This window comes from Oenanthe melanoleuca, chromosome 15 (assembly GCF_029582105.1).
Source record: "Oenanthe melanoleuca isolate GR-GAL-2019-014 chromosome 15, OMel1.0, whole genome shotgun sequence".
In the NCBI taxonomy this organism is placed as follows: domain Eukaryota; kingdom Metazoa; phylum Chordata; class Aves; order Passeriformes; family Muscicapidae; genus Oenanthe; species Oenanthe melanoleuca.
The window spans coordinates 448181-471947 of NC_079349.1; the positions used below are offsets into that span (position 1 = coordinate 448181).

Consider the following 23767-nt stretch of genomic DNA (forward strand, 5'->3'; position numbering starts at 1 on the left):
TCGGGCACAGGATGGGAATGCTCTGCAGTGCTCCCTGCAGGGAGGGGAGGCTGCAGTGCCCAGTGGGACTGATGGCAGCTTCCAGGAGCTGGATTTAGGATACAACCTCCAACAACTCCAGAAACAAACCAGCCAGAGGTGCTGAGGGTGCTGTGCTGTGTCCTGAGCTCAGCCCTTGCTCTGAGTGACCTGGTAAAGCACTTCCACCTTTGGCTGTGTATTGCACTTTGATTCACAGTTCTTTTCCCCAGCTGATATTGCTGTGTCAATACATAGAAATGTGCCCTGAGCTGCAGTTAATACCTTGATCTCTCAGCACAGGTTCTCTGCCTTTTGGCTTCCTGCATTTCTGACAGAGATGCTCTGCCCAGAGCAGAGTGTTTGTGTTGGGGTGGGGGATTTACTCATTATAAATAGATACTCATTAAAAGTCAGGGGAAATATGAAAGTACATGACTGTACATTCTAGTTGTGCCTTTTGCCCTCAGAATGCCTTCTGGACACCTAAATTACTTTATTTTCTGGGAGTTGGGTCTCTTTCTCCTCCCAGCTCTGGATGAGGTGAGGCAGCCAAGGCTGAGCTCTTGGTTACCTCCACAGGGAGATTTTTGCTGTTGTTTATTTTTGTTGTTATTTATTTTTGGTGTTGTGTTATTTATTTTTGGTGTTATTTATTTTTGTTATTTTTGGTGTTATTTATTTTTGGTGTTATTTATTTTTGGTGTTATTTATTTTTGGTGTTATTTATTTTTGTTGATATTTATTTTTGTTGTTATTTATTGTCATTATTTATTGTCGTTGTTATTTATTGTCGTTGTTATTTTTTTTGTTATTTATTTTTTGTTATTTATTTTTGTTATTTATTTTTGTTGGGTTTTTTTGTTATTTATTGTTGGGGTTTTTTTGTTGCTGTTATTAATTTTTGTTATTTATTTTTATTTTTGTTGTTATTTTATTTTTGTTGTTATTTCTGTAGGCACCAGGCCTGTGAAGCCAGGCCATCTCTGTTTGCTTGCCCATCTTTAATCAGATCATCTGCAGAAAACACGGGGGTTTATGGCAGAGCTGCCTGTAATTGCAAATTAATCTGGTGCTTCTGCACCTCCTATTGCCCTGCAGAGTTTGTCAATGCCAAATAATGCAAAACCTTCAGCACCCAGTGGGTGTGCTGGACAGGGTCAGGCTGTGACAGTTTGTTTGTGTTCCAGGAGAAGGAGCTGAAGGATGCTGAGCAGGAGAAGAAGCACCTGAGCCTGCAGCACGGCACTGAGTGTCCCCCAGCCCTGCAGCATGGCCAGGTAACAGCGTGGGAGTGACACAGGGCAGGGGCAGGTGACACAGGGCATGGGCAGGTGACACAGAGCATGGGAGTGACACAGGGCGTGGGAGTGACACAGGGCATGGGAGTGACACAGGGCATGGGCAGGTAACAGCGTGGGAGTGACACAGAGCATGGGAGTGACACAGAGCATGGGAGTGACACAGGGCGTGGGAGTGACACAGAGCATGGGCAGGTGACAGCGTGGGAGTGACACAGGGCATGGGAGTGACACAGGGCATGGGAGTGACACAGGGCATGGGAGTGACACAGGGCATGGGCAGGTGACACAGGGCATGGGAGTGACACAGAGCGTGGGAGTGACACAGGGCATGGGAGTGACACAGGGCATGGGAGTGACACAGGGCATGGGCAGGTGACACAGGGCATGGGAGTGACACAGGGCATGGGAGTGACACAGGGCATGGGAGTGACACAGGGCATGGGCAGGTGACACAGGGCATGGGAGTGACACAGGGCATGGGCAGGTGACACAGGGCATGGGAGTGACACAGAGCGTGGGAGTGACACAGGGCATGGGCAGGTGACACAGGGCATGGGAGTGACACAGGGCATGGGCAGGTGACACAGGGCATGGGAGTGACACAGAGCATGGGAGTGACACAGGGCATGGGCAGGTGACACAGGGCGTGGGAGTGACACAGGGCATGGGAGTGACACAGGGCATGGGAGTGACACAGGGCATGGGCAGGTGACACAGGGCATGGGAGTGACACAGGGCATGGGAGTGACACAGGGCATGGGCAGGTGACACAGGGCATGGGAGTGACACAGGGCATGGGAGTGACACAGGGCATGGGAGTGACACAGGGCATGGGAGTGACACAGGGCATGGGCAGGTAACAGCGTGGGAGTGACACAGGGCATGGGAGTGACACAGGGCATGGGAGTGACACAGAGCGTGGGAGTGACACAGGGCATGGGCAGGTGACACAGGGCATGGGAGTGACACAGGGCATGGGCAGGTGACACAGGGCATGGGAGTGACACAGAGCATGGGAGTGACACAGGGCATGGGCAGGTGACACAGGGCGTGGGAGTGACACAGGGCATGGGAGTGACACAGAGCATGGGAGTGGCACAGGGCATGGGCAGGTGACACAGGGCATGGGAGTGACACAGGGCATGGGAGTGACACAGGGCATGGGAGTGACACAGGGCATGGGCAGGTGACACAGGGCATGGGAGTGACACAGGGCATGGGAGTGACACAGAGCATGGGAGTGACACAGAGCATGGGAGTGGCACAGGGCATGGGCAGGTGACACAGAGCATGGGAGTGACACAGGGCATGGGAGTGGCACAGGGCATGGGCAGGTGACACAGGGCATGGGCAGGTGACAAAGAGCATGGGAGTGACACAGGGCATGGGAGTGACACAGGGCATGGGAGTGACACAGAGCGTGGGCAGGTGACAGCAGCATGGCCAGGTAACAGCATGGGAGGTGACAAACAGCATGGGCAGGTGACAGCAGCATGGGCAGGTGACACAGAGCAGGGGCAGGTGACAGCAAGGGGAGGTGACAAAGAACATGGGCAGGTGACACAGAGCACAGGGAGGTGACAGCAGGGGGAGGTGACAGCATGGGCAGGTGACACAGAGCAGGGGCAGGTGACAGCATGGGCAGGGGACAGCAGGGGGAGGTGACACAGAGCACAGGGAGGTGACAGCATGGGCAGGTGACAGTGTGGGCAGGTGACAGCATGGGCAGGGTGCCCCTCCCAGGCACTGCTCTGCCCCCTCTGAGACATGAGAAAGTGCCATTGAAGGTAAATCCCAGCAGGTGGCCTCAGGAACAAATGTGATTTTCAGGTGAACGTTCCAGACATGCTGCTGGATGCCAGAGGTGCACCAGCCTCTGGTGTCAACTTGCTCAGCGTGGTAAATTGGTATTGGGCTTTGGTAAAAGACTTTTTTGGTGATTTTGGTGAGACTCAGTTGGAGAATTCTCTTCTTTTTGTGGAAAATTCCTATCCATCAGTTGGGGTTTTCTCCTACTCTTGTGCATCTCAAAGTTGCAGTTTGGAATTTCTCAGCAGAAGGTTGAAAAGCTCTTGTCCAGCAGCAAAAGCCCCAAACACTCTTTAGCAGTTCTTTCCCTGCCACATGCAAGAGCCTCAGCTGTTCCAGGTCCTGGGAGAAAATCCATTTTCACAAGAACTGCTTTTCCTCAGCTCTTCCCTGTGCCTGTGGGGGCTGGGAGGTCCCTGTGTGCCTGCAGGGGGAATTTCTCTCTGGAGGGGCTGATGTGCCTCAGCCCAGCATCACATCTGGCAGACCCTCCTGACAGCTCTGGGCTAGAAATAAAACTGCAGCTGCATTGCCACAGGGCTCCAGAGAGCTGCTGGGCACAGGGGCACAGCTGGGCACAGCTGGGCTGGGGCTGCTGGTCACTCACAGAGTGGCCACTGCTGGCCATGAGGGGCTGGCTGGGTCCCCAGGATTTGGAGGATTTGGAGCTGGCTCTGCCTTGGGCTGCAGTTTGTGTCACTGTGCTGCAGTTTGTGCATTGTGCTGCAGTTTGTGCACTGTGCTGCAGTTTGTGCATTTTGCTGCAGTTTGTGTCACTGTGCTGCAGTTTGTGCACTGTGCTGCAGTTTGTGGATTTTGCTGCAGTTTGTGCATTGTGCTGCAGTTTGTGCACTGTGCTGCAGTTTGTGCATTGTGCTGCAGTTTGTGTCACTGTGCTGCAGTTTGTGTCACTGTGCTGCAGTTTGTGCACTGTGCTGCAGTTTGTGGATTTTGCTGCAGTTTGTGTCACTGTGCTGCAGTTTGTGTCACTGTGCTGCAGTTTGTGCATTGTGCTGCAGTTTGTGTCACTGTGCTGCAGTTTGTGTCACTGTGCTGCAGTTTGTGTCACTGTGCTGCAGTTTGTGGATTTTGCTGCAGTTTGTGCATTGTGCTGCAGTTTGTGTCACTGTGCTGCAGTTTGTGCATTGTGCTGCAGTTTGTGCATTGTGCTGCAGTTTGTGCATTGTGCTGCAGTTTGTGCACTGTGCTGCAGTTTGTGTCACTGTGCTGCAGTTTGTGCATTGTGCTGCAGTTTGTGTCATTGTGCTGCAGTTTGTGTCACTGTGCTGCAGTTTGTGCACTGTGCTGCAGTTTGTGGATTTTGCTGCAGTTTGTGCATTGTGCTGCAGTTTGTGCACTGTGCTGCAGTTTGTGCATTGTGCTGCAGTTTGTGTCATTGTGCTGCAGTTTGTGCATTGTGCTGCAGTTTGTGTCACTGTGCTGCAGTTTGTGCATTGTGCTGCAGTTTGTGCACTGTGCTGCAGTTTGTGCATTGTGCTGCAGTTTGTGCACTGTGCTGCAGTTTGTGTCACTGTGCTGCAGTTTGTGTCACTGTGCTGCAGTTTGTGGATTTTGCTGCAGTTTGTGCATTGTGCTGCAGTTTGTGCACTGTGCTGCAGTTTGTGTCACTGTGCTGCAGTTTGTGCATTGTGCTGCAGTTTGTGCATTGTGCTGCAGTTTGTGTCACTGTGCTGCAGTTTGTGGCACTGTGCTGCAGTTTGTGGCACTGTGCTGCAGTTTGTGCACTGTGCTGCAGTTTGTGCACTGTGCTGCAGTTTGTGGATTTTGCTGCAGTTTGTGCATTGTGCTGCAGTTTGTGCACTGTGCTGCAGTTTGTGTCACTGTCCTGCAGTTTGTGGATTTTGCTGCAGTTTGTGTCACTGTGCTGCAGTTTGTGCATTGTGCTGCAGTTTGTGTCACTGTGCTGCAGTTTGTGCACTGTGCTGCAGTTTGTGCACTGTGCTGCAGTTTGTGCATTGTGCTGCAGTTTGTGCACTGTGCTGCAGTTTGTGCACTGTGCTGCAGTTTGTGTCACTGTGCTGCAGTTTGTGCATTGTGCTGCAGTTTGTGTCACTGTGCTGCAGTTTGTGCATTGTGCTGCAGTTTGTGCATTGTGCTGCAGTTTGTGGCATTGTCCTGCAGTTTGTGGATTTTGCTGCAGTTTGTGTCACTGTGCTGCAGTTTGGGGCACTGTGCTGCAGTTTGTGGATTTTGCTGCAGTTTGTGGCACTGTGCTGCAGTTTGTGCTCTGTGCTGCAGTTTGTGCTCTGTGCTGCAGTTTGTGCTCTGTGCTGCAGTTTGTGCATTATGCTGCAGTTTGTGCACTGTGCTGCAGTTTGTGCATTGTGCTGCAGTTTGTGCATTGTGCTGCAGTTTGTGCATTGTGCTGCAGTCTGTGCACTGTCCTGCAGTTTGTGCATTTTGCTGCAGTTTGTGGATTTTGCTGCAGTTTGTGCATTGTGCTGCAGTTTGTGCATTGTGCTGCAGTTTGTGCATTGTGCTGCAGTTTGTGCACTGTGCTGCAGTTTGTGTCACTGTGCTGCAGTTTGTGTCACTGTGCTGCAGTTTGTGGATTTTGCTGCAGTTTGTGCTCAGCCCTGCTGCTGAGGCTGCCCTGGCCTGTGCTGCTGCTGAGGAGCTGAAATGGGTTTTGTGTGACAAGGCAGAGTTTTAATAGTTTGTGATGGGGTCAGCCATGTGTATCACAGCTTCACTTAATTTCGTTCACCCATCTGTCTGCCAATTCCTCCCTTTCCTAATGTGTTTCTCTTCTCTTTATTGTTGTTTACACATCACCTTTGCTCTTTTCGTCCCGAGGAACATAAAGATAAAGTCTCAGCTGGGCAGTTTTGCATTCTGGCTGCCATACAATCATGGCACCATCAGTGCCCAGTGCTCTGGTGACACTGGAACTTGAGTCCTCCATCAGCAAGTGCACAGTTACACGGTTGACAAGGCTTTATTGTAGGTAATGTTTGTCCTCAGGGACATTGGGAAAATCTACTAAAAGCAATTTAAAGTACAGAGGTCAACACTTGTCACATTAGCCACTAAGTTAGAAATAAAACTCCCTCTCACTATTGTGATGTCAGAATTTATCAGGCTGTGGGTACTTGTTTCTTCACATCTATTAAATACTGTGAAAGGCACAGAGCAAAGATTTTGCACTGCTGATCTCATACAGCAGCCTCAGCACCCCAAAACTTGCTATAGGATGCTGGCTCACTTTTAACAAATTTAACAGTATGTAATCCTGAGTATGAACAAACCTTTTGTTTCCCTACTTGCATAAGAGAGTTTCTGAGGTTTTTTACACCCCACACAGAGGCTGAGGATAGATTGTGCAGCTTAGATGGCATTTTATTGCTCAGAATGTGTGAAACTGCAGCTTTGGATGTGGAGGTTGGAGCAGAGCTCTGACAGAGTTAGGGCTCAGCCCCGAAGGGGAAAACCTGCCTGAATTAATTTATTCTTTTTCACCCTTGAGAGCTGGCAAACGAGTTGGGGATGAAATATGGAAATAAAATCAGTTTATTCACTGGGAATGCATTTCCAGTACAGCAGAGCATCCCCATGGTGGTACAGGGGTGATGTTCTGAGTGGTGATGGAGCTGCTCACCAACAGCAGCTGCTGCTCCTGGGATGGTTTTCAGGAGTTTCCATTCCTGGGGATGGTTTTCAGGAGTTTCTGTTGCTAGGAGTGGTTTTTAGGAGGTGCTGGTTATTTGGGATGATTTTTAGGAGCTGCTGATCCTGGGATGGTTTTTAGGAGTTTCTTCTCCTGGGATGGTTTTTAGGAGTTTCTGCTCCTGGGATGGTTTTTAGGAGTTTCTATTCCTGGGATGATTTTCAGGAGTTTCTGCTCCTGGGATGGTTTTTAGGAGTTTCTGCTCCTGGGATGGTTTTCAGGAGTTATTTGTTCCTAGGAGTGGTTTTTAGGAGGTGCTGGTTCTTGGGGATGATTTTTAGGAGCTGCTGTTCCTAGGGATGGTTTTTAGGAGTTTCCATTCCTGGGATGGTTTTCAGGAGTTTCCATTCCTGGGATGGTTTTTAGGAGTTTCTATTCCTGGGATGGTTTTTAGGAGTTTCTGCTCCTGGGATAGTTTTCAGGAGTTTCCATTCCTGGGATGGTTTTCAGGGCTCTGTGGAATTGTTCAGGAAGCCAAGAGCTCCTCACAGAACCTCAAAGGGGGGCACAGGTAGTGAGTGTGAAGATACAGGATGCAAAATAAACTGGCTGGTGACCTGAGCAGAGAAGCATCAGAGATCCAAACGTGCCCTGTTGCTGCCATGAAATCAGAGCAGTTTCTCTGCACTCTGTTTGGGTCAGCTGTGTTTGCCACTGGAATGTTGATGTTGGATGTGCTCCCTGAGGAATCCAAGTTCATGTACACCCCACATGTGCTCAGGCAGTCTGGAGAGAGCACTAAAGCCACATTTAAGAGCAAATGTTGTCTAAAAAGGAAAAGGGGAATGGTAGTCTCATCAGGCTTTATGGTGCCACCTGGGTTATGTAAATACACAGCATCCCATGTAATACATGGTCTCAGAGGAGGAAGTCCTGGGGAGAATTCCCTGTAGGAATAGTGAAAGGTATCAGTGTTTCTGGGAAGGACAGTAGTAATTATCCAAAGGAGTCTGGGAGATTTGGGTCTGTTCTTTCCAGTACTCAAAATCCAAACCCTGTTCAAAAGCTGATCTGCCAGCAGAGAGACATTCTCAGTCTCTGCTGTGTTCAGTGCTTTACCAATTTAGGGATCCTAAATGCAAGATCCTGAGGTGTGTAAAATTCCTGCAGTTCTACCTGTCTCTAACCCATCTCCTCCCAAAATTCCACCAGCAGCCTGGAAAGAGCTGTTTGTTCTGAGAGCCCCTGCAGGGAGAAGCTGCTCCCTTGCTCCCAAAAATATTCAGAATATAACAACAAGTGAGTTTTAGAAAAACTCCTCTCCAGAGGTTGGTGTGAATTGTTTTGGAGACAGGGAAATCTAAAGTCTGGCAAAAATAAAATAACCTCTTCTTGTAACTTGTTCAAAGGATTGCAGCTCATTAATCCTGAGGAAATGAATCCCAGACAAGGGCAGGATTGCATCATTGATCCTGGTCCCTCACTGTTTCCTTTTTCCACCCCATTATTCCTCAACAATATACACTGACTGGTCTGAGCAGTGCAATACATGATGCAGGAGTTAATAGATTCTGAAAATCCACTGTTTAATAGTTTCCTTATAGGGAACTGAGAGGAAGGGAAAATAAAAAAATCTGTGCACAGAAAAAAAAAAATCCTGAGGTTGACAATAATTGCATCAGTTCTTGTGGAAAACATGATTTGTTCCCTTTTCCTCTGTTTTTTTCTAGTCCACTGCACTCCAAAGAGCCCTTCTGCAGAGCTGAATGCAAGGGCTGGCTGCAGCCATTTAGATTGTTTGGTCCATGGCAAAATTTGCAAGTTAAGAGGCTGGAGCCAGAAGGCAAATGGAAAGGCTGAATCAGCTTTCCAAAGGTGGATCAGGAAATGGCCAGCAGAGATCTCCAGGGCTGCTTAATGCCATTTGCTCTCACAGAAAAAAATAAAAATGCAGTAATTAAATTGGGGAGGTGGGGGGAGGAACTTGTCACTCCCTAAGTGGAGTCAGGAGAAAGCAGGAGCTGCCCAAATCAAACCCTGAGCCCTGAGCCCTGGGCTGCTTTGCTGTGCCCTGCCAGGACCCTGCAGGACCCTGTGGGAACAGATGCTCACTGGCAATGCTATTGCTTCCTTCCCTTCTGTAAGCACTGCAGAGAAGTGGCAATAGTGTGTGAAAATAATACTGGGTTTTTTTCACCCAGATGTTTTTTCCTGCTCGATTTTTTTTCTTGATGTCCAAGATGCAGTTTCTGATATGGTACAAGCTGTAATAATCCTGTTGAGCTCAATACTGATCTCATAAAGTGATCAGGGCTAAGAAATCAAATTTTCAGCGGATCTGAATTAAAGAAAGAACTTTTCCATGGCAGGCTAAAGTCATTCAATGCATTTTCTTGTTTTCTGTGTCTGTTTATGAAGTAGTCATTATCACTGATGATTCATAAAATCCTGTATAAAAAGACATGATCCTGCTGAACTGGTTAATGTAGGACCAAGTGAATTAAATAATAAAACAAATCTTATTTTGTGAGTATCTGATCCTTTAAATGCCATCTGTATGGAAATGTTTTAAGGGAGAGCAAGGGGTTTATTGCAGAAGAATACTTATTTTTGCATTGCAGGTGCACTGATTTCAGGTGTTAACACAGGCTGATCATGTGCATTTCAGTTTATTCTGAAGTCAGTTTGCACTGAAAAGAGTCCAGAAAAAATGTAAATTTGAGTTTTGTTTTATATGTGTATATTTGTTAGATCTCTGCCTCTTTATAGAGCACCTCCACCCTGAGGTGCAGAGAATTTAGGAATGTTTTGATTGACATTGATTTTGTGCAGGGCAGGGTGTGTTTGTTTAAATTTGCATGGCTTGTGCATGACTCCAGTCTGGCTGGGATGTTCTGTGTGTAGGAGACACACTCAGCTCCCTCATGAACATCCCTTTGGGGTTCTGGGCTTTTCTCCTCTTTCCTCTGAACCTTTCCCTTCCTCCCCTGCACTTGCAGAAACCCTCGTGCCAGCTGTGGTTTGCCTGCATTCCTTGCAGTCTGGGCAATAACCCTGTTTTATTTTTCTAGGTAAAATCAGACTATGACCACCTTCGAGAAACCCTCCTCAGAGTGACCCAGGAACGAGATTTGGCTGTGAGGGGAAAACACCAGCTCCAAGCCAAGCTGGAGAACTTAGAGCAGGTCCTAAAGGTGTGTACAGCCCCAGCTCCCATCACTCCTGGAGCCCAGCCAGGGGTGCACTGCAAGCCAGGCACTGAGTGCCCCTCTAGCTCTGCTCTGGTGTGCAGTGAGAGCTCCAGGGGTCCCAAAGCAGCACAGAGAATTCAGAGACCTGTGTCTGACACAATTAGTGCAGTTAGTTGAGCCACAGTGAGGAAGAGAGGATGAGAACATGAACAAGCTGCACAGATATTTTACTTCAGAGAGCTCTGTCTGCCAGTCTACAAAATATTCCTGTGGCCTTCTGAACCTCTCACTGTTCTGCTTAAGAACTTCTTCAAAATTTTTTCTTTGGCTGAAACAAAAATTGTCAGGTGGGAACAGAACTGTCTTTTCATGTTTAGTGCTTCTGTCCCCTGAGCAGAGCACCTGGAGCAGACCTGCAGCCCCAGAGCTCCTTTTAGCCCTGAGCAGATGCAGCTCATGGTGCATTTCTTGTGTGTCCTCATGTGCTCAGGAAATCAGCACTTTGGGAAAACGGCTTGCAGCTTTCCAGCCACTGCAAAAAAGTTGTGAGGAGTGTTTAGCCTAGTTTCCCTGTCTGAAAAGAAGTTCAGTTTCTGTTTTGAGAAATTCAGGCTACATCAGCAGAGCAGGAAAGATGGAGAACTGCTGAGCTGGCTGTGCAGGGCTGCAGCAGGCTCTGATTTCCTGCTGAGTGCAGGCAGAGGTTCCATTCATCCGCCCCAGCTGCAGCACAGCTGATCCTGTGATCAGAGCAGTGAGAGGGTTAAATCTGCTCCTCCTCCAGCTCTGGGCACGAGTTCTGCTCTGCACACAGGGCTGGCTCCTGTGCTGTGTCCCCTGAGCCCTGGGAGCTGCGACCCCTGCCCTGCCTGCAGCTGGCACAGCTGGAGCAGCCTGGGCTGTCACCCTGTGAGGAGCAGATCAAGAGCCATGGCAGCAGCCCCCAGTGCTTCCAGCAGCAGTCTGTGCTCTCCAGCCCCAGAGTCTGGCAGAAAACTGCTGAGTGCAGGGTGTGCCCTGCCCTGCCCTGCCCTGCTGCACTGTGCCCTTGGTCTGGCTCTGAAAACTCCTGCACGCTCTCCTGGAGACCATTTGACAGTGGCACTGAAGTGGGGACTCCCTGCTCTGTGTCCTCTCATCGTGGCTTTGCCCTCTGGTGCTGCAGCAGCAGCTCTGGGAAGGGAAGAGGGCAGTGCAAACTCACAGTGGAGCAGATTCACACTGCCAGGGGCAGCACAACCAGGGGATTGTCACTGTCACCAGGACATGGCCTCCTGCCCACTGCTTTTTGTTGTGGTTGCTGTTTGTAATCAAACAAAGAATTAATAAATCCCGAGCAGAGGCCAAATGGAGAAATTTCTGCTGCTTTTGCAGCACAGCCAAGCTGAGAGGTGTGAGCCCCCCTGCTGTCCCCCTGTGCTGTGGGTAGTGTGGAGCAGGCAATAGCTGCTCGTTACAGGTCAGAAATCTGCTCCATAAAATCCTCTTGTGGACAGTAGGAGATATTTTGGGCTGTTCTTGTCAATTTTTTGTTTTCCCAGGTGCTGATTTCTAACAGGTTTGTGTGCAATAACTCAGTGCTGCAGATAAGGCATTGTGCCTCTGCTCTGAGACTATTATGGGAATAGGATGTAATTTGGAAAATAAAAATCTTTAATACCAGCTTCACCAGGGAAGAGATCAGAATCTAGAAACAGATCTTTCTTAACTCCCATTTATTAAGAGGTTGTTTTGAAAGTTGCAGTGATGCTGGGGGAGTGATATTAACCTGTAATGAAAAAGATTTCTATCAGTAAGGGTGTCTTGACATGGTGCGGCTTGTGCTCTTCCCAGGAGCCTTTCTCATATTGCTTTGAGTCACGAGCATCAAATATCCTTCAGAGGTTGTCTGTGAGTCCTGAGCAGCCCCTTTGTCCAAACCCACCTGTGTTAGCTCTGCTCTGTCTCATTTTCTGTAGATAACAGGCAGAGATCAGCAAAGGCAAGCTGTTTCTTTTGGGTCAGCATTGCCAGACAAACCACAGCAGCACATCCTAGATAAGGGGGCGCTCAGGGAGCTGGCAAGGGAATTTTTTCCAGGCTTTGGTTTGTCAGCACAATGCTGCCAGAGCTGTGCCTGCTGGTGAATTGGGCCCTGCTCCCCTGGGCATGGCCAGGGCTGATCCTGGCAGAGGAGAGCCCTGCAGCCTGCCAGGGGTTGTGGCCAAGTGCCTGAGCTACCTCTGGCTACATTCCAAACTCGAATTCTTCTGAATTCCAGCCCCATCTGGTTCCCTCCTGCCTGCCTGGGGTGCCAGGGAGGTTTCAGGGAGGGAACACGTGCACCCCTGGCCATGGCAGCCTGAGTGCTGCAGCTGGGCTGTTCAGTGCCCTGGCAGTCCTTGTCCTTGTCCTTGTCCTTGTCCTTGTCCTTGTCCTTCTCCTTCTCCTTCTCCTTCTCCTTCTCCTTCTCCTTGTCCTTGTCCTTCTCCTTCTCCTTCTCCTTCTCCTTCTCCTTCTCCTTCTCCTTCTCCTTCTCCCCTGTCCCAGCACATGCCCTGACACTGTCCCTGACCGTGTCCCTGTCCTCAGCACATGCCCTGTCCCTGTCCCAGCACATGCCCTGTCCCTGTCCCAGCACATGCCCTGTCCCTGTCCCAGCACATGCCCTGACACTGTCTCTGTCCCTCCCTGTCCCAGCACATGCGAGAGGCTGCGGAGCGGCGGCAGCAGCTGGAGCTGGAGCATGAGCAAGCCTTGGCTGTCCTCAACGCCAAACAGCAGGAGATCGAGCTGCTGCAGAAGGTGAGGGACAGGGATGGGATAGGGACAGGGATGGGATAGGGAGGGGACAGGGATGGGACAGGGAGGGGACAGGGATGGGACAGGGACAGGAGCAGGAGCTCCTGCAGGTGGCACAGGGGGCCAGGGACAGGGACAGGAGATGGATTCCTGCAGGTGGCACACGGGGCCAGGGCCAGGCAGGTGCCACCAGGAGCTGCAGGGACAGGGCAGACAGCTGGGGTGGCTCTCCAGGCTGGAGGAATTGCTGCTCCCTGCCCAGGCTGGCTCCATGGCACTGCTGCTGCCCCAGAACAAGGGGTGCTGGCTGTGCCTGTGGATTTATAAATGAATTTATCCATCCTTTAACCTGAGCCCAGGGTGCCTGAGCTCTGCCTTTTCCCAGCTGGGATAAGAGTGGCACAACCTCCTGGATTTCCTTTGCATTTCCACTGCTTCCCTCCAGGCTTGGCTTGTGCATTTCTTCAGTGTCACAAAGGAATCCAGTCTCAATCCCTGGACAGTCAAAATCCCAGGTCCCTTCATTTCCAGCCCCTCATTTCTCACTGACACACCAATGCTGTGCTGGGGTTTCTTTGGCCTCCCCTTCCACACATGCAACTCTTGCTCCCTTTTTCCTGTAAACTGGATAAAGGAAACTCCTGTCAAGGTCCTGACACATCACAGTGGATCTGCCTTGTCCAGAATGTTTGTGTGGCCAGGGTTTGGTGTCCCACCACAGAAACTGAACAGTTCCTTAAACACCTCATTTCCAAGGTCATTCTCTGATTCAAAAATCACTTTAACGTTTTTTTTTCACCCTGCAATTTCTCAGTATTCATTATACTACAAAAACCTTGATGTTGAGTTTCAGTCTTGCCAAAGTCACTTAAAGCTGCAATTGTCTCAGTGCTAATGTTGATTTTTCCAGTTGCTGGACTCGATTAAAACACAGAAATAATGCTGCTAATGATAATTTGGTAGAGAATTGGCACAGAGGGACCTTCTCAGCAGAATAAAAGATGTATCTAATATACTTGCTTGAAATAGAAAGCTGTAGTTGACCAAATGAAATCTCCCAGTTAATTTTCTTTCAGTCTTTCTCAATAAGTGTGCTTAGGCACACTGCAAAATGCCATCTCTAGTTATATTCAGCTGTTATTATTAGAACTGCCTCATTAATTTCAGACTTAAATTTCCTGGCAAAGGAATGAAATCAAAGGAAGATAGAGCATCTCTTGCTGATTTTTGTTGCATTCCTGTAACAAATCCTCCTTTGGACTGGCAGAAATGTGTGAGCTCCTGCTCCTGCTCCTGTGCTGAGCTGTGGCAGGCACTGAGCACAGCCCAGCTCTGCTGGATTTGCTACTTCACCCAAGCTCAGCAGATAAATATTTTAAATAAATCTGTTGTCTGTTATGACACATCACTGCCAGCTTTGAGCAGGAACTGCTGGCTCACATTTCATCCAGAGCTGCCTCCCAATGGACACAGTATGAGTGAGTTAAACTCTTTTTTCCTTTTTTTTTTTTTTTATTGGAGTCATCTTTACTTGAAGCAGGATTTCCAAAGAGGGGTAGAAATTCTGGGCATTACAGGATGGCATTTCCCAGCACATCTTGGCACGTTTGGGTGCTGATGGACCCCCAAAATGAGCAGAGCCAGGCGCTGCTACAGCCCCATGCACCTGCTGTCACACTTTGAATGCAAATAAAAGTTCATTCTCTTTTTAATGCATGATCAGATTTTCCAGCCTAGCAGGAAGAACACAGTGTTGTCCATCAAGGTTTGGTGTTGATGGGGACGTGGATGGTCTTTTCCTTTAAGAAATCCCAGTAGAGGCAGTTTGATGTTCAGCAGAGATAGCTGTTGATGCAGGTCCTGTCATCATCCACCCAGAGCTCAGGCTCTGGGGAGCTTTTATTAAACTTGTCCTGGTGGATGGCTCCAGGCTTCTGTTACCTGCTGCCACATGGCTGCTGCTGCTCCTGGAGCCAGTATCTTGGGTATCATTGTCATTATTATTGTCATTATTATTGTCATTATTATTGTCATTATTATTGTCATTATTATTATTATTATTATTATTATTATTATTATTATTATTATTATTATTACTATTACTATTATTATTATTCTGCTTGCAGGCAGGGTTCTGGCTGTGGTACAGGCAGGAGTGGGGCTGGGCTGCAGGGTCAGGGGGCTCTGCCAGCCTGCAGGACAGGGAGGGGCCCTGGGGGCTCTGGGTTTGGGTTTCTGGATTGGGGTTTGTGGCTCTGGTTTGTAGATTTGGGTTTGTGGTTTTGGTCTGTAGATTTGGGTCTATGGGTTTGGTTTCTGGATTTGGGGTTGTGGATTTGGTTCTGTGGATTTGTTCTGTGGTTTTGTTCTGTGGATTTGTTCTGTGGTTTTGGGTTTGTGGTTTTTGGGTTTGTGGTTTTGTTCTGTGGGTTTGTTCTGTGGTTTTGTTCTGTGGATTTGTTCTGTGGTTTTGGTCTGTGGATTTGTTCTGTGGTTTTATTCTGTGGATTTGTTCTGTGGTTTTATTCTGTGGATTTGTTCTGTGGTTTTGTTCTGTGGTTTTGGTCTGTGGATCTGGCTTTCTGGTTTTGGTGGTGACTTTATGCCTGACCCAGCTCCCACTGCAGGACTGGGTCAGCCCTGAGTCAGGTGGGAGCTGGAGTTAAACAGGCTGCACCATCTCACACTAAATTAATCTGTCTGGGGGGTTCTCTCCCCACTCAACAGGAGGGGCTGTAACTGTTCTCTGGTGAGGAATTTGCAGAATGATGCAGGGGTTAACAAAATCTGTGCTTATCTGGGCCAGCTTCAACAAAACAGTGAAAACTTGGAAATAAAATGAGGATAACCCAAAGTTACTGAGTGCTGTTTGTTTGGTTTTAAGGTTTAGGCTTTTCCCAACCCAAATTTGCTAACTGAATTTCTGAGCTACATAAAGTACACTTTTCTGCCCTTATTTATTCCCTGTTTTTGTCTCTGACTCAGTTGCTGGCCCTGAAATGCTGCTCTCCTCTTTTCAAACAGCAGCACTGCCACGAAGCCTCGCTGAGACAGTCTCCCAAAATAAACATTTCCTTCTGAGCTGGCACAGCCACCCCTGCTGCATGGAAGCTGGCTCTGGCTCTGAGGAGAAGTGTGCTGCTTTATGTGCCTGCAGCATATCATATGTGGCATGACTAATTCATTTTCCTTCTTCCTTCTTGCCCCTCTTGTTTCCTTTTTCCTTTTCCACGACACCCAGGCTCAGGTTGAAGCTAAGAAGGAACATGAAGGAGCAGTTCAGTTGCTAGAGGTAAGATCCCCTGGTTCCCTTGGCTTGTCCTGCTGAGCAGGATCACTTACAGCATCATCACTTGTGGACATTTCAAGGAATATGTGGGCAAAGAGGGGTTTTTATCTCTTCTGGTGTAATTGCATCCTTTAAGATTTATAATTCAGTTAGGAGTGCATTAAGCTGAGCTGTTGGGAGTGATGTATGTGTCTCTTTTTTTTTTGTAAAATACTATTAAAGGGAGTGATTAATGATGAGGATTTTGATTTATTAGTCTGGAAATACAGCAGCAAATACCAATCAGTTACCTAGGGTTCCTAATTAAATACTGTCTCACAAACATGAAGCAACATGTTAAAGAGCCAGAAATTGTAAAGCTAATGACAAAATTGAGATACTTCAAAAAACCTTCAAAGGGTGAAAGAGAACACTTCATTTTTCTGCCTGAGGAAAAGGCATTAAATGGCTTTAAGTGTTAAAGTTCATATCCTAAAGAAGGTGCAAGAGTATGGGTTGAGAATGGCAAGTGCATTGTCAATATTTCATTTAGAAATCTGCTTTTATCTGAAGGCAATTTCCAGTCTCTTTACCTTCCCACAGTATTTCTATAGTTACTTGTACCATGCCTTGGTGACAGGTGATTTTTCCTGGTGCATCAACCTTAAAAAATACAAAAATAAAGCATTTGTTTATTACAATCTATAAATTTAATATTCCCACAGAATGTTTTACTCAGAGGCTTTCATTTCCATCATGCATGTTCAGTTTGTTTTAGCTTCCAGACTATAAACTGAAGTTATGATTTAATGCCTGGTGGAAAGGGTAAGATACAGGAGAACAAGACAGGCAAGAGATTATTCACCCCCTCCAGCTAATACAGCTGATCTGTCTGCAACCTCTGATTTGCATAACCCCACCAAGATTTCCAGAGCTTTTGCTTTTTATTGCCACAAGCACTTTATTTTTTAGCATTTTATTTAACATGCCTTCTGCAGTGTCAGCTCAGCAGCAGTGTTGGTTTCTATGGCATTGTCTGTGTTAATGCATGATTTTACAGTGCAACTGTTCTAGTGCTTTGAAATGTAAAGAAATTATTCAAAACTGGTTTTATTTCTTTGTTTATTTCGCATCTCTTTGTTTCCTGTGTCTTGTTTGGGATTTATTGCTTTGCACCTCACCCAGAACACCTTGGACAGCATGCAGGTATTTTAGGGCATCACTTCTCCCCTCCTGTCCTGAGCCCTGCACTTGTCCCTTGCATGGGGGGCGTGCCAGAACCATTGTCATGCCAGCATGCTTTGCATTTATTGGCCCAGTACCAAAAAATCACCAAATCAGGATCCTTGCTACAAGAAATTCATCTTGGTTTTGGAAAACTCCTGGTTTCCAAGTCAGCCCCTCACAGCATGCCCAGCAGGAATGGTTTGGGAGCTTCCTCATGATTGTGGCTTTCTGGCTGTGTGGATTTTGTCTGAATTCAGAGGTTCCTTTGCTAAGGCAGAGACTTTATGTTCTTTATGTGGGATATTTTCCCCTGAGTGCCCAGTGAAGCCTTTGCTGGGCTGTGGGATGGAGCCTGCACAGCAGAACCTGCTGATTGCTGCCCTGGATTCAGAGCTGGAAATCTGCTCACCACCCTCCCTGCCCTGTGTGCACAGTGTCTGTCTGCAGTGGATGAAATCTGCTTCACTCTCCACCTCTGAAAATTCAAATTCCATCAGATTTTAGCAGCAGCACTCGGTGCTGTGCGAGGATCTGGCACTGCCAAGTGCCAGACATCCCATCTGCTGGGAGCAGGAAAGGCTCAGCTCCAGCTCAGGGACACCTGGGACACCTCTGTGCCACCCTGGGCACGGCAGGAGCCTTGGCACGGGGCAGAAATTCACAATTCTGACCCTGTGAGCACAGATTAAATGGCAGGAACAACAGCACAGGGCAGAAATTCACAGTTCTGACCCTGTGAGCACAGGTTCAATGGCAGGAACCACAGCACAGGGCAGAAATTCCCAATTCTGAGCCAGAACACAGATTGAATGGCAGGAACCTTGGCATGGGTCAGAAAATCACAGTTCTGATCCAGAACACAGATTAAATGGCAGGAACCACAGCACAAGGCAGAGATTCACAATTCTGAGCCAGAACACAGATTAAATGGCAGGAACCATGGCATGGGTCAGAAATTCACAGTTCTGAGCCAGAACACAGATTAAATAGCAGGAACCATGGCACAGGACAGAAATTCACAATTCTGAGCCAGAACACAGATTGAATGGCAGGAACCATGGCATGGGTCAGAAATTCACAATTCTGACCCTGTGAGCACAGGTTCAATGGCAGGAACCACAGCACAGGGCAGAGATTCACAATTCTAGCCAGAACACAGATTAAATGGCAGGAACCTTGGCATGGGTCAGAAATTCACAATTCTGAGCCAGAACATAGGTTCAATGGCAGGAACCACAGCCCAGAACATGAAATCTCTACTTGCTTAGGAAAAAAAAAACAAAAAAAAACCAAAGAAGGTATTTCCTGCAATACAAATAATTTTTAAGTTAATAAATAACATTAATGCTTTTTCAAAAATACCTTTAAGGCAGCTTTAGCTTCTTGTTGAGGTCTGGCTTGTGATGCTTTTATATTTTATTTTGTGCTGGAGTTGCCATAACTGCTTGTGGAAAGGTCAGTAATATTCTCAGAGAGGTGCAGAGCTCATCCTTAAGCTTTCCATTGGAAAGTGGGGACCAAAACACCCAAGCCAGTTTTCTTCCTTGTTTTGCTTAATGTCTTTTTGAAGCTGTGCATAGATGGCATTTCCATGCAGCCAATTCACAAGTAGCAAAGTCTGACATTTCATGTGCTCAAAAGCAGAGTGAAAAATTGAAAGACAAAAACCCCAAGCATTTAATTGTGTAAAATTCCCATAATGTCTGATTCTTACTGTTCTGATTCTTACTGTTCTTCCTTTCGTAATCAATGAGATGGATACCCTGAGATTTCTTTTGCAGAAATAATTTAATTTGTGTGTCATGAATGCAAAGAAATTATCTCTTTCAAATTCACTCTAACTTTTTAAAAGTATTTGTCACACAAAAAGGAATAAACAGTAACGCCTTGTGTAGTAGAATAATTTGATTTTTGGGTTCTTCTGTGGTGCTGTAAGTATTTTCCTTTAGCTAGGACCTTTTTATAAGTGGTATGTAATACCTGTTGTTTTCTTGATCTATAAAATGTACAGTTTTTCTTACCCAAACTGAGAATGGGATTTTTTCTTTAAAAAATCTAAAACTCTAAGTTCAGTTGAATGAATTTAATTGCCATCCAGATTTCCTTTGTTAGTCCAATTGCTTAACTCAGCCCAAGAGGAATTTTTAATTAAGGTGATGTTTGTTCACCACAAAGCTCCAGACTGGGATTCATTATTATATAATGATTATATATTATGAATTATATCCTTTATAAGGATACATTATTACATCCTTAATTTAGCTGGTGTGGTGGATGTGCAGATTTGGAGGAAAGGTTTCATGCTGCAGTGTTCTCTCTACTCTTTGACTGTTTGGAGTCCAAGCTGCAGAATCCCTGGGTTCCCCCTGGCCTTGGTCCCTGCTTTCAGCCAGGGCTGTGTCTGACCCCCTGTCACCTGCTCACCCCAAAACCCATCACCCATCCTGTGGGGCAGATTCCCAGCTCACAGCTGCTTCTCTCAGCTTCTGTTTTGTAAAGCCTGATGCCTCAGAATCTGAACAGAACTGTTTAGTTTGGTGCTTGTCCCAGAGCCTGCAGCACCTGCTGTGGTTGGGCTTACAGGGAGCAGTGCTGTGTTCAAGGGCAGCTCACCAGTGGCTGGGCCCAAATTGTGCACGAGCCACTGGGGCTTTCCTTGTCCTTGTTGGGTTTTAATCACAAATGTTAACACAGACATTTAGGAGGCTTCAGCTTAACAGCAGAGGGTGGGCAAACCTCAGAGATGCAGCTGATTCTTAAAGGACAAGCACACAAACCTGACATTCAGATGTGTGAAGTCACCAAACTGTAGCATGTCCTACGTTTTTTAGCACTGCCAGAACATAAGATGAGGAATTGTCCTTTGGTGATGAAAGGAGAAATCTCTCAGAGTTTGGGGTGCCCGTGGGGCGCGTTTAAGTATGGGGAGTTTGGAGGGGGGTGGGAGGGCTGTGCACCCTTAACCCCAGAATGTCCCCAGAGCCTGGCCTGGCCCAGGGGGCTGCCCAGGCTGTGTGTGAGCTCTGCTGAGCCATTCTGTGCCATGCTGAACCATTCTGGGCTGTGCTGGGCCATTCTGGGCCATTCTGGACCCTGCTGAGCCACTCTGGGCCATTCTGGGCTGTGCTGAGCCCTGCTGGGCCATGCTGGGCCATGCTGGGCCACGCTGGGCGGTTCTGGGCTGTTTTGGGCCATGCTGAGCCCTGATGAGCCATCCTGGGCCATTCTGGTCCATGCTGGGCCCTGCTGGTCCATGCTAAGCCCTGCTGGGCCATGCTGAGCCATGCTGGGCCATTCTGGTCCATTCTGGTCCGTGCTGGGCCATGCTGAGCCATTCTGGTCCATTCTGGTCCGTGCTGGGCCCTGCTGGGCCGTGCTGAGCCCTGCTGGGCCGTGCTGAGCCGTGTGTGTCCCCGCAGGCCAAGGTGCGGGAGCTGGAGGAGAAATGCCGCACGCAGGGCGAGCAGTTTAACCTGCTGGCGCGGGAGCTGGAGCGGTTCCGGCAGCAGGCGGGCAAGATCGAGCTGCTGAGCGCCCCCCTGGCCCCCCCAGAGCTGGCTGCCCCTCCTGCCAAAGCCCTGGGCCAGCTGATGAACGGGATTGCCACCTCCATAGGCAAAGGTGAGCGGAGTGTGTGCGTGCTGCGGTGCTGTGCTCCTGCTGCTGTGGGCTGACACATCCCAGAGCATCCCTCGGGCCTCCACTCAGCTTGTTCTGCCTTTTTCTGGGCACTGCTGGCAGCAAAGTTCTGTCTGGTTGTTGTTGAGTGTGGTGGTAAGAATCTGTTCAGTGTTAAATTGTGTGTTCTTCCTGTAAAAATGGGATGAGAGACTGGCTGTGTGGGAAACCCTGCCCTGTCTGGGACAGCAGCTCCAAGGAGGAGTTAATGGGGGAAGGAAGCACAGAGACCCCAAAACTGCACTGGCCATTGCATTAAAAACATTTAAATAGAGCTGAGTGAAACCACAGCAAGCACAGCCAGCTCTGTACCCAGGGCACTCCAGGGCCTTCCTCTCCTGACCTTCCCTCAAAACCTGCTGGTTTCTGTGGGACTTGGATGCAGGGCCTGCAGCTCTTGTGGCTAAACATCAGAACTGCTTGGACAACATTCATCCCCAGAGTGAATGCTCTGATAACAATAAAGTCATGTTTGAGCAAGTGGGCAGGGTTTCTAATTACTGAAATCAACCCTTGCTCCATAATGATGGCAGAGTACAGCAAGTTCTTCAAAGCAGAAGTGTAATTATTTTTATTATGTGTGAGGAAGAAAGAACACGAGAGGGAGCACAGGGAGAGCTTGCAAAGCAAAGCAAATGATGGAAATGAGATCAGTTTATGACCAGCTGCTTTGCCTTAATTAGGGATGTTTGAATGTATCAGGAAATGAAATAAACCTAGCCAGGATGGATTAGAGCATAAAAAGTTCACTTGAAACGTACAATAATGTCACAATCAGATATAGAAGCCCTAAGATTTATTATTCATCAGTTAAGAGGCTCATTGAAATGGTCTTTCTAGATAATTTAGGTAGTCCATATGGAATCAGCAACTGCAATAAATAAAATGGAGAGTCTAATTGTAATGCAAGCCTGGACAGATTTAATTCTCCTGAAACATTTAAATTAGATCTGGTGCTCTGCCTTTTTCCTTGATAGGGTGCTCTTCAGACCTCCTTAGCAAATATTTGCCAGTCATAGGAAAATAAAGGCCATTTTAAGCATGTATGGATTTAAAAAGATTTCATGGACAAAACCCCTGTGGCTTTATAAGGTTCTTCTCTAGTGTTTGAAGAAAAAAAAAAAGACATTTCTAGATGCTGCTGTGTGTTCTTATGAGCTGACCTCTTGCATATTTTACTTTTAACTCTGTTTTGTTTTTCCAGAGGGAAAATATAAAAGGAAAGGTGTTCTACTGGGAGTTTTTTGTTTGTTTGTTTTCGTTTTTTGTAGGTTTCTAGTTAACAAGCTTTAAAACACTCTGCAGGCCTGATTCCTTCTCATTCTGCTGCTCCCAGGGCTCTCAGTGAAATTGCCTTAGAGGAGGGAGGGAAGCAGGTTTAATAATTAGTTTTTGGAGGCAGAGTTAGGCCAGTTTGGAATGCAGCTTTTTGTGGATGTGCTGTGCTCCTGAATCCCAGCTTTGCTTTGGTTTCTTTGTTTTACAAGCATTACTTGATGATGCTTGTGTTTATTTTCCAGTCCAGCTGTGGCTCTACACATGCAGAACCACATGAATTTAACAGAATATTTGTCTGATAACCTGTTTAAAGGCCCCTCTGCAGAGCAGACAGGAACTCCCTGCTGAAGTGTTGGACAGGGCACATTTCTGCATTTCTGACACCAAACCTGCTCCTCCCAGCCTGTGCTCCTGCTGTTGGACCTTCAGTGTCTCTGCCTGGCAGGGAGGTGTCTGTGGAGGCTGTGTGCAGTTATCAGCACTAATTATTGAAACCAGCCCTTTCTCAGTCATGATGCAGAGTACAGCAGGTTCTCCAAGCCAGAAATGTAATTATTTGGGGGCAGAGATGTGCCCAGGCCCTTCCTGCAGCCACAGCCAGCACACACCATTCCCTCCTGTGCTAAGGACACAGGGTCAGTTTTATTACCTTCTTTTCCATGTGAGAAAATAAAACAGATCCATTTCTTCCAGCACCTTGATACTCCTGGAGTCCCTGATAATGTGTGTTCCTGTGCTGGTTATTATCCTACATGGATGCAAAGCCAGGGCCCACTGCCATAGAACCTTCCTCCTCATTTTGTTCCCAGTGCCAGTAATTTAGAAACAAAGCCTGGAGAATGCAGGAGGCCTGAGACCAACCAGAGGCTTCCTTTGAATGAATAATCACAGTTGGCCCAATTATTTATAGCTTGGTGCTGACAGGCTGAAATGGCAAACACATTAACAGCAAACAGAAGGAGCTAAATTGGCTGAAGGCTCCTGAGTGGGGAGGACTTCTCTGTTATAGATGTGAGAAAGGTTCCAAGAATAAAGAATGTGCCCTTTTCAGCCTGGGGATTGCTCTGAGTGGGGCTGTTGTAATTAATCTTTAGTGTGGTGAGTTGTGTATTTCCCTGCTGTCAGTGTGCTTAAGCTGGCCTGCTGTAAATTACAGTGATGCAGAGGAAATTAATCACATTGGACTAATGAGCACACTAGAAAAACCCTCTGATGGTGTTCTTGGAGATTGTGCTTGTTGCAGAGTGAACAGAGAGGTTCCTCTGATAATTCCTGGTGACCAGCACTGGGGATCTTGAAATCCAGTAACAAAACATTTCTGTCCAGACTTCTGGCAGAATAGAAGAAATGCTGAACCCACACATATTGAGGGGCTGGGAAATCAGAGCAGAGGCTCAGGATGTTAATGAGAGGCAGAATGCACTCTGAGTGTGCCAGCAGCTCGCTGTTCTCTGCTCCTGCTGCAGTGAAATCAGCTCCCTTTAATCCCTGCTCCCACTGCTTGGGACTAGCCTGACAGCAAAAGGGAAAATGTACAAGTGGTTTTTACTCAGCTTTCTTCTTCCTCTTCCTCTTCCTCTTCCTC

General features: G+C 47.6%; 1 protein-coding gene across 1 annotated transcript in view; it reads left to right on the forward strand.

Moving 5' to 3' along the window:
* Positions 1–497: 497 nt before the first annotated feature.
* The window catches only part of RIMBP2 (RIMS binding protein 2), a 52852-nt gene continuing 29582 nt past the window's right edge, over positions 498–23767 (forward strand). Inside the window, exons 1-6 of the mRNA XM_056504597.1 lie at positions 498–561; positions 1209–1298; positions 9831–9953; positions 12630–12734; positions 15973–16023; positions 20646–20847. Of these exons, the coding sequence (XP_056360572.1) occupies positions 12633–12734; positions 15973–16023; positions 20646–20847 (355 nt within the window). The 5' untranslated portion in view covers positions 498–561; positions 1209–1298; positions 9831–9953; positions 12630–12632. The remainder of the gene's footprint in view (positions 562–1208; positions 1299–9830; positions 9954–12629; positions 12735–15972; positions 16024–20645; positions 20848–23767) is intronic.